General features: G+C 59.4%; 1 protein-coding gene across 2 annotated transcripts; it reads right to left on the minus strand.

Annotated features, from left to right (window-relative positions):
- Positions 1–26: 26 nt before the first annotated feature.
- LRRC71 (leucine rich repeat containing 71) lies at positions 27–10,018 on the minus strand. 2 transcript variants are annotated; one of them, XM_059673510.1, is made up of 15 exons: positions 9,696–10,018; positions 7,389–7,538; positions 6,994–7,119; positions 6,836–6,911; positions 6,577–6,654; positions 5,224–5,292; positions 4,875–5,034; positions 4,718–4,801; positions 4,548–4,637; positions 3,687–3,836; positions 3,404–3,497; positions 2,967–3,055; positions 1,785–1,896; positions 1,340–1,464; positions 27–1,123 (listed from the first exon to the last, which is right to left on the minus strand). In XM_059673510.1, the coding sequence occupies exons 1-15, from the start codon at positions 9,853–9,855 to the stop codon at positions 1,004–1,006; spliced, it is 1,683 nt and encodes a 560-aa protein (XP_059529493.1). In that variant the 5' UTR covers positions 9,856–10,018; the 3' UTR covers positions 27–1,003. The 2 variants fall into 2 exon arrangements, with proteins under 2 accessions (XP_059529493.1, XP_059529492.1); XM_059673509.1 differs by having other exon boundaries at positions 28–1,123; positions 1,785–1,899; positions 9,696–10,016.
- Between the last annotated feature and the right edge of the window lie 144 nt (positions 10,019–10,162).

The following is a 10,162-nucleotide window of genomic DNA, read 5'->3' on the forward strand; positions in this document are numbered from 1 at the left end:
ATAAGAATGGGCCGGAAAGGTTCACAGAAGCTTTACCTTAGAGCAGCGGTTCTCAACCTGTGGGTCGCGACCATCGGAAAACACATATAGCATATCAGATATTTACATGACGATTCATAACAGGAGCAAAATTACAGCTATGAAGTAGCAACGAAAATAATTTTATGGTTGGGGGTCATCACAACATGAGGAACTGTATGAAAGGGTCGCGGCATGAGGAAGGTTACTGCCTTAGAAGGATTCAGGTAGGAACTACTGGAGAAGCTGAGGGGACTAGGCCTCGCCGGGCACCTGTAACCGCTCGTGTTCTCGTGTTGGGAATCTAACGCTGGCCAGGTTTCCTGCAGCAGCTCAGCCAGCTGCCCAGGGCTGAGCAGGTGGTCAGAGGCCGGGAAGCCTGGAGAGCCACTGAACGTCACCAAGAGCGTTCTCGGCAGGGAGAGCACAGCTCTGTCGAGGCAACAGAGTGAGGGGAGGTGGACCAGGTTAACTGCCCAGGGGGGGAGGAGGGACACTTCCCTGGAAGCTCCCTGTAAAGTGGCTCTTGGCTCCCAGGAGCCAGCCCTGTGGCTCCGCCTTGTCAGTAGGTCCTCAGGGAGCCACACTGATGGGCCCCCAGCTCTCCTGACTCCTCTGGCCCCCGCACCATTTGGGTGTCCTGGTTTAGGATTGCAGACATCTGTAGGTGCAGGTGCTCGAGGAGCGCAGGAGAGAGTGCTGTGGCCTGAGCAAGCAAGAGCTAGGCCCTCAGGAGGCAGGAGAGCAAGGCCCGGCAGACTGCAGCGGGCGATTCCGCCGTTCCTGGCCGTTACATGAACAGACTCAAGAGTCCAAATGGTCCAAGTATTTCCAGAACAAAGTTTTTAGACAATTTCAAGGGGGAAGTACAGCAGTGGCCTTGTTACTGACCTGAGATCTCACCTAGGGAGGTCAGCCCACACCCGGGCAGGAGATGCTTCTGTGGCCAGAGCCTGTGAGCGGGAGGTGGGGGGCAGGGGGGGGCCTAGGTGGCGGACGCCATGGCCTCCTCCTCTCTGTGCTTGGCCTTACTGATGGGGTCCCTTGGCAGCATCAGTTCCTGCATCATGATGTACATGGGGCTTTGCGGGGAGAAGTTGTTTTTCTGAAGGAGGAAAAGGAAGGCCGACGGCTGACAAAAGGGATGGAAATGAGTTTTCTGGGAGAAAAGTCTTCTGGTCAGGATGGGTGAGGGGCTGCAGGACGTGGACGAAAGGCAGAGTGAGTATGTGCTGATCTTAGAGCAAGACAGACGGAGGGCACGTGCTGATAAAAAGAACTAGGAACTAGAGAAGCAGCGCAGGGCAGTGAAGGGACTCACCGCCAGGGACAGCCAGAGCAGCCCCACGGGGCCCTTGGCCGCACTCTTGGAGGACTTGGAGAACTGCGCCTGGTACCGCACCACGTTGAGGAAGCCCTCCAGCCCCACCTCGGTGATGCGGTTTCCTGGTGGAAGGAGCCGAAAGTGCCTCTTACACCACCACCCTCAGGGGACACCCTCCACAGCCTCGCTCCCAGCTCGCCAGCTCTGACTCCTCTGCCTTCCCTCAGCCTTTTTCTTTTCCCCACCCCTGCTTCTCCCTCTCACTCCCTTCAATTGCCCGACCCAGGAGCTGACTTCCTCTCACTCAAAAGGGCCTCCGACATCATGATGGTGTCTCTCCAACCGGGGGAGAACCAGGTTTGGGGGGGGTGGGGGCGCCCTCAGGGCAGTATGGGCCTCAGGTAGCCTTGGGACAGGAGGCAGGGCTGGTTGGCACACTTACGGAGGAGGTTGAGGTGCAAAAGGACCTTGTTCCCAAGCAAGAAAACTTTCCCATCTCGGTGTTCCACGGGTTCCAAGAGAGGGTTGACCATCTCGGTAGCTTCAACAATCAGCTGCTAAAGTAGAATAGTAATTGCAGCAAAGGAGAGGCTGGTCAACAGGTCACTCATTCATTCATTCAACGTACATGTTTTGAGGGCTGGCTATAGTCCAGGCTCTGTCCTAGGTGCTGGGGATACAGAAATAAATATGCCCATATCCTCAAGAAGCAACGGGGTGTGGGGGGCAGAAAGTGAAATGATAATATGGTATGCGTGCGTGACAAGTGGCAGAGGTCAGCGCGGGGTACTGCAGGAGCACAGAGGAGGGCCACTAGCCCGGTCTCCCAGCAGAGGTGGCCTGTGAGCTGAAGTCTGAATGGTACCCAGTAGATACCAGATGAAGATGAGAAGAAAGGTGTTCCAGGCAAACAAAGCAGGTGGTAAAGGCCTGAAACAGTACATGGCACACGGGTTTTCCCGTTTCCTAAGGGCTAGCGTGCCGAGGGCAGTGATGGGAGGGACTGGTGAAGAGAGGAGGAGAAGAAAGCGCCATAGTCCTGGGGAGAAACAGCAGCCTGGACAAGACGGGACAACGGAGTGCGAGGCACCTCACCCCCTTCTCTACCTGACCATCCTCTTTTGCAAGGTCTTGTCTCAGATGCCAGAGAGGACTCCTAAGAGGGAAGGTCTCCTGATGGCCAGAGACGACCTCTCGGAGAGGACGGCTGGCAGGAGGGAGCTATGGGTGACAGTCTGGGAAGCAAGGAACAAATTGGTCCTAGTGGGAGGGAAAGGGAGACTCCAGGGCAAGGAGGGTCTGAGGAGCCTCACGCACAGTAGGGCAACAGCGCGACTATAGATGCCCTGTGCCCAGGGCAGCTGTCCCAGCGAACGTGGAGGTGGTGATGGTCCGTCAGTGGCCTTTTGGGAAGCAAACTGAGGTGAGGCAGGATCAAAAGTGTGAGCTCCTATTGAGCAAGGAAAAAGCGGGGGACGGGGCTCCTCAAGCCTGAAGGGAGGGGCATCCTGTTGTCCCCCGCAAGCCCAGGCCGGGACGGGGGTGTCATGTGGAAGTGGCCGCTGCCACAGTACAGGACGCGCCGCCCCCACCCCCACCACACACACCCCCGCCCGGAGCCCACCTCTGACTCCAGGAGGATGCTGCGCTTCTCCTTGCTCCCAGTCTTCTGCCCTTTCCCCCTGCTTGGCTTCTGCTCGGGGATGGTCACCTCTGGGGCAGGAAGAGGGCAGAACGCACAGTGCGGGCCTGTTACCACCCAGAGTCCCCAGAGAGAAGGGCTGGGCCAGGGAGGCGACTCCTCAAACTGGGTTTGGGTGCAACAGAAGCGGAGCTCGAGGGGACCCCAGCTGGAGGGGGTCCTCTTCTCAGGGCAAGGCCACGGGGTCGGGCCCAGGGAAGCGAGCTGCAGTGGTCAGGGTAAGGGACTGGAAGGAAACGGACTAGAAAGGGATGTGCCCAGAAGACCAGCGCGTGCCTCCGGCACCCTGCCCCCCCGCTCCTTCCTCCACACCAAGAAGTGGTACAGCCTCCACGCCTCAGAGGGGTGCCAGCACTTACTCCCCTTGCTTGTCTTGGCGGCGTCTTCCTTCTTTAGGTTTCCTTGTATGGGTGACTGCCCAGACCCCGACTTCTCCTCTTTCTTCACCACTTCCTGTGAAGGATGGAAGAAGACAAATTAAAGTCCTCCCTCCTGAGGGGGTGGGGAGCCGGCTGGGAGGAGGCCAGTGTGGGACCCCTGGGCCTGAAGCCTTCTTGCCTCCCGCTCCCCCCGTGTCCCGTGAGGTTTCCTCGCTGCTGCTCTCAAGATTGCCCAAGGCCCTCCTGCCCGCAGCACACCTACCCCTGCCTTCTCCTTTTTCTTGACCAGGCCCTTCAGGGTCTTTGCTGTCTGCGTCTTGTCCGCCTTGTCTATCAGCGCGACGCTGCTGACTCCCACCAGCAGATTCTTCTCCCGTTCTGCTTTGGACTCCCCGTGTCGAGACGAGGAAGGCTGTGCCCACAAACAGGGGGAATGGAGGCAGAAGCCAGCGCGCCTTCCCCAGCAGGGGGAGGGGGCAGCCTTGTGCCTGGGTGGCGGTCCACCAGGCAGCACCCCCCCTCCCCGCCCCAGCTGCCTGCCTAAAGGCTAAAATAGTGCTGGGACTTCTGGGGAGGGTGGTGCTGTTGGGGAGAAATGGCAGAGGGACCCGGGGGTGGGGGTGGGGGCAGGGGCTCAGACTCTCACATTGTTCCCTGTGTTTTACACACATTTAATCCTCTCGACAATCCTGTGAGTAACGTGCCAAGGTCACACGGGATTTCAAGTTCGAGCAGTCTAAATCTACTCCTTTCTCTTTCTTATTTTAATTAAAAAAAAAAATCCTCACCCGAGGATATGTTTTTATTGATTTGAGAGAGAGGAAGGGAGCGAAAGAAACATCGATGTGAGAGAAGCATCCATCAGCTCCCTACTGCACCCACCATGACCGGGAATCGAGCCCATGACCTTTAGGTGTATGGGAAGATGCTCCAACCAACTGAGCCACACTGGCCAGGGCTTCTCCTTTCTTTTAACCAACACATTCTGCCCATGGAGGGATTCTGCAGTGACAGCCCGAACATTTGTGAGGCCAGTGCAGAAGCTGGGCCGGGGGACAGTCAGGACAGAAGACGAACTGCGACAGGGCCAGCTTGCTGAGAAACAGGCGGAGGCGCAGCTCACCGACCGCAAGTGCTCCTGGGTCCCCTTTCCCAGCAGGAGGCGCCGGCGCTCCACCACCTCCGTGTGTGTCAGCTCGAAGGGCTGCAGGACCTGGGCCGAGGCACAGCTGTCAGACCCTGTGAGCCCCATCCACTCCTCCAGCCCGCCCAGCCGGCACACCGCACACCCACCTCGGCCAGCTTCAGGGCGCCTTTGTCCTGAATGCGGTTGTGGGCCAGGGACAGCCAGAGCAGGGAGCGGTTCAGCCGGAGGCCCTGAGGGTGGGGAGGGGCGTGAGCCCACAGACGGTGGGCTCAGGGGGTCCCTCCCTCCCTCCTGTGCACGCACATCCGCGATGTAGCCCGCGCCCTCGTCTCCGATGTGGTTGAAGCCCAGGTTGAGCGAGACCAGGGTCCGGTTGCAGGTGTGCAGCGTGGACAGGGCCTGGCCCAGGAGCTGCGCCCCGTAGTCATCGATGTTGTTGTTCCGCAGAGACAAGTGCATGATCCTGGGCAGAGGAAGGGGACCGGTCACTGGAAACGCCGGGGCCTGGGGCATGAGGAGGGTCATGGGATCTGAAGTCTGCAGGGCAGGAATTGAGGGTGGCTGGGGAGGCGCAGGAGGGGCAAGGATGGGTGGGGACTAGGCTGGCTCGGAATGGGGGCAGGCCCAGCGAAGGGGTGGGAAGGAGACTCACGTGCTGTCCAGTCCCATGAGCTTGTGATAGGACTGCTCGGGCAGTGGGTTCCCCTCCAGAGACACCTTCCTGAGGGTGGGGCTGGTCTGAGAACCAGGGGGCACCCCTGAGGCCAGTGAAGGAAGGGACAGAGGAAGTGTGGGGCTCTGAGGAGCAGCTTGAAGACAGAGTTAAAGGATGGATCCCAAAAGAGGAAATTATATCAGAACTAAATTATATGTAATCCTCCAGACTAAAAATCCAGAAGTGTGGCCACGGGAAGGGCCCACTCCCCAGAATTAGCGACCTATGGTGGGGTGGCCTCTGGAATGACCCCGAGGACCCCCACTTCCTAGTGTCTATGCCCTTGTGTAACCCCCTTCCCTGGAGTGTGGCTGGACCTAGTGACTCACACCTGATGAATGGGATGTGGCAGAAGTGATGGGATGTCACTTCCAAGGTCAGCTTACAAAAAGACCATGGCTTCCACCTTGGGTGCCCTCTGGCACCCTCTGGGTCCCCGCGAGCTGCCAGGTGGTGAGGGCACTCAGACGGCCTACGAGGGACTCAGGTGTGGACACGCCGCAACCTATCAACAGCCACTGAGTGAGCTCGGAAGCAGATGCTCCAAACCCAGGTGCGATGACTGCAGCCCCAGCCAACAGCTTTACTGCAACCTCACGCACACCCTGAGCCGGCAGCACCCACTGACCTGCATCCCGATTCATTTCAGAGACTGTGAGAGGTCTGTTGTTTTACGCCCTAAATCCAGGGGTGATCTGTTCCACAGCAATAACTAACTAACGTATGTCCTATCCACAGGCCGTGCTTCTCGACGGCGCTGAGAGGACGGAGGCCTTTTCCCAGTCACAACACAAATTGAACTAATGGCTAGAAATGTCTCTATTTTAAAATTTCCTCCCATGGGGTAGCACTACCTCTCTGCTCCCGCTCCCTCTCCCCATGAACCACTCTTTCACCCCGAGTCCCCAGGCTGCCCTGCAGCATCTGTTCCTACATCCTTCCCCCTCCCTCCCTGGACTGCCAGGTCCTGGAGGGCGAGAACCAGCCCTTAGGACAGCGTCAGGCCCCAGGCATCGGGGAAACCCCCCCCCCCCCCCCCGGGGAGAGAGTGGTGGTAGGGCTGATGGAGAGGAGAGGCTGAGGCCCCGAAGGCCAGGCTCTTCAGGCGCTGGTAGAGGCAGAAAAGGGACTCGGCTCCGAGTCAGACAGGAGCTTCAAAACTCGACGGCTATCAGCTGCACGCTCCTCTTCCACAGGGACTTGCCACTCCCGCCCCAAACGGCTCCCTCTGACCACCGACCGGCCTGGCTGCCAGGCACTGGGCCTCCCCGCCGGCCGTTCCCCTCTGACCTGAGTGTGGATGAGCAGAGAGGCAGCAGGGCGATGAACGTGGCCAGGGTCTTATCCGTCAGCCCCACCTTCCAAAAGCTGTGGGTGGACGGCCAGGAGCACAGCTGGAACATGGCCTCCTTCCCACACGCCCTCCCTGCCACACCCTCCTCACCCCCCACCTCCCCACCCATCCTCCCAGATCTTCCGTCTCTTCAGTTCCCTCCCCTGAGCCGTCCCCCACAGTGCCCCTCCCTCCCCCACCCCCACGTGCCCTCACTTGATAGCCTGCAGCTGGCTGAGGGGGGGCAGGCATTTAGCGAAGATGCCCAGGATCCGCTCCTCAACCTTCCAGCCTGGGAAGGGAGAGAGAGAAGGTGCCTCGGGCCTCGGGGAGGGGCTGGTGGGGGGCTGGGAGGGCAGTGTGGGGGGGCCCACCTCGGATGTAGATTTCTTTCACGGTCTTGTCCTCGGGCTCCAGTTCCACCTGGATTGTGGGCCGGAAGAACACGTACTTGCTCTCCATGCTGTTGAGGCTGCAGGAACCTGACAGGCGCTGGTCGTCTAGCAGGGAGAGGTGCCGGGAGACAGTGAGGGGCGGGGCGGGGAGGAAGGTTTGGGAGATGCTGGCGGCCCCCCCGCTGCTGGGGCCAGGCTGGGGTCTGCCGGGTTTAGAGGGAGACTCCCCTACACTCCCACCTGCCCCCTGAAGCCACCCCCCCCCACTTACACCCACCCTGCCCTGCGCCCCCCGCCATTCAGCCCTCCGCGCAATGGGAGGCTGGGGATGGGTGAGGTGGCCCGGCGGGCACCCCAGCTCCGCTGTCACTCACCGACGATGGGCTTTTCGGACACAGAGGAGGAAGGGAGGAAGGCCGGGTGCGGCCGGGGCCGGGTGACCACCTTGGGGAAGTCCGAGTAGCCCAGGCGGGTGCAGAGCTCCGCGAAGTCGGTCTCCAGGGACCCGGTGCACTGGTACTCCTCTGCGGGAGGGAGGGCAGCCGGCTTGGCCTCAGGGTGCGTGGGCCCCCCCTGAGGTGGATGGTCTTACAGGCATTTTAAAATGTCAGCCCCACGCTGAAAACAGCGGGAAATGAAGACGTGGGAGAAAGGACTGTAGGGAGTGGAAATGTGCTGGCTTCTCCTCCCACCCAGTCTGTCAGGCGCTTCCACTGGCTCCCAGCTCCCTGGGGGGCCTCCCCAGGGTGTCCCCAGCCCAGCCAGGCCTGATGGGGCAAAAGAAGGAACTACCTTTCACTCCCCTCCCAACCCACAGACCCCGAGGCCCAGCAGAGCTGCAGGCTTCTATGTATTTAGCAAACATTTGTACGGCACTTACTCCTTTCCCACGCTGTTCAAAAGCTTTAGAAATATTAAGTCATTCAGACAGATGCCCACCGCATCCCACTACTCAAACCTGAGGCGCTGCGTCCCCAGAGACCCTGCTTTTTCCTGCTCCAGGAAGAAGTGGTTCCCGGAGATGGGAGGGGGGCCCCTGGCAAATGGGAGAACCTGCCAGCTCCTCCCCCTTTAAGATCTCTAATATTGCCCTGGCTGGTTTGGCTCAATGGACAGAGCGTCGGCCTGCAGACTGGGGGGTCCCGGGTTCGGTTCCAGCCAAGGGCATGTACCTTGGTTGCGGGCACATCCCCAGTAGGGAGTGTGCAGGAGGCAGCTGATCGATGTTTCTCTCTCATCGATGTTTCTAACTCTCTATCCCTCTCCCTTCCTCTCTGTAAAAAATCAATAAAATATATATATATTTTTTAAAAAAGATCTCTAATATTGGGTCCTCCCTCAGATACTCTTCCTTTGGGCTTTCCTATCTCCATCTGCCTCCTCAATCCAGAAACCTGGGAATCATTCTTGCTATGTTCCTTTCTCTCCACCCCATCCAGTACACCAATTCTTATTACTTCTGCCTCTGAAGTAGTTCTCCCAGGAGCCTAACCCCTTCTCCCTCATACCCCATTCCAACCACCACTGTCTCTCACCTGGACTCTTGAAATATCTCATAACCCATCTCCCCGCCTCCGTTCTCTCCCCTTCCACTCCATTTTCCATACAGAGTGGGGTGTGTGCGTGTTTAATGGCACGGGGGTTTGTCCTCTCTCTCCTGGAAAATGCTCTTTCTCCAGCTCTCATCATTGCCTCCCCTTAGCCACCAGCACTGACCAGGAGATGGCACCTGACCAAGGCCTCCTAACCCTTCTCAGCGTGCTTTATGGGGATTCCGGGAACAGCAAGTTCCTGCCCCTCTCGGGTGGCAAAGCTGTGGCTGTGAATCAAGACGCCGTCCAATAACCCCCCTTTGGGGATCACTAACTTAGGCTGGGGTCCTACCACGTGCAACACAGAGCCACACTCCTACCTAGACTTTTCTCGTGATTTTCTTACCACAGAGAATGTAAGTTCCATGCACGCAGGGCTGTGCCCAGCTTTCTTTTTGTGTTGCATCTGGCTGAAGAGCAGGCACCTTCTGGGAGCCCCACCCCCCACCCCACCCCCCACCCGGGGTCCTCCTATCCTCCCTGGTCCTTCTTTTCTCATACATCCTATCACATCTTATTGTCTTTGTCAGCATCGCAGAGTGCGGGTTCTTTAAGATCAATTCAATTCAAACGTCTGCCAAGCTGAGATTCAAGGACTGTGATGTGAGTCAAACTGGGATTCATAGTCCAAGATGGAGCAGCGAGCTCGGCACACAGTGGGTGTGCAATGCATGCTTGTTGAACGGACAGGTGAGTTTGCCGTCGACAAAACACATTTTCACCATCAGCTCCTTGTTCCTCACTCAATGGGCAGGGCATGACTCACATTTCCATGCGGCAGGGAAGAGCCGTGCCCACGGCCACACACTTAAGGATGGTGACCACGAATAACACTCGCATGTGCCAGGAGCTGGTACATTCACACAATGGACTTCAGCCGGTGGAGCCCTTTCCCTACAGCACCTCTTGGCACCAGACATTCTATTATTATTTCCTGGATCACCTGCCTCACCCGCCCAGCACTCCAGGTCAGTGCCTGGCACAGCAGCGCGCCATCCAGCCTGGCTAATGGGAGCCGCAGAGGCTGGTGGTGGCACACAGAGCCTCGAGGCCTCGAGGCCCGACCCCCCAACGCCGCCGCCAGCCTACCAGGGTTTTTGGGCTCCTCCTCGCCCACCGGCAGCAGCACGATCGGAGGCTTCTCCTTGGCTGCGCGATCCCCCTTCTTGGTCACCGTGCCCGACGACTTCTGGATCCCGGGACGCGGGGCCCTGGGGGAGGCTCCCTGCGCAGCCCCCTCGACAGACATGTCGGTGCCGTCCGCAGCGACTCTGGGGACCCCCCCGGGGGCGAGGAAGCAGGTGTGGACACGCCGGCTCGGGGGTCTCTATTCCGCATCCGCCAGCCTGGTGTGTCCGCAGTGGCCGCGGCGTAGCTTCCGCGTCCCTCTCCACGGCAACGACGCCGACCCGCTGGGCTGCCGCGGAGAGGGGGCAACCGCAGAGCGCACGCGGCACGCGGCCGCCAGGGGGCGCCGCCGACTCACAGCAGGGAGGGGCGGAGCCGAAGGTGGGGGTGCGGGGGCGGGGCGGGGCGGGGCGGGGGGGGGGGCGGCA

Source organism: Myotis daubentonii, chromosome 18 (genome assembly GCF_963259705.1).
Source record: "Myotis daubentonii chromosome 18, mMyoDau2.1, whole genome shotgun sequence".
Lineage (NCBI taxonomy): Eukaryota > Metazoa > Chordata > Mammalia > Chiroptera > Vespertilionidae > Myotis > Myotis daubentonii.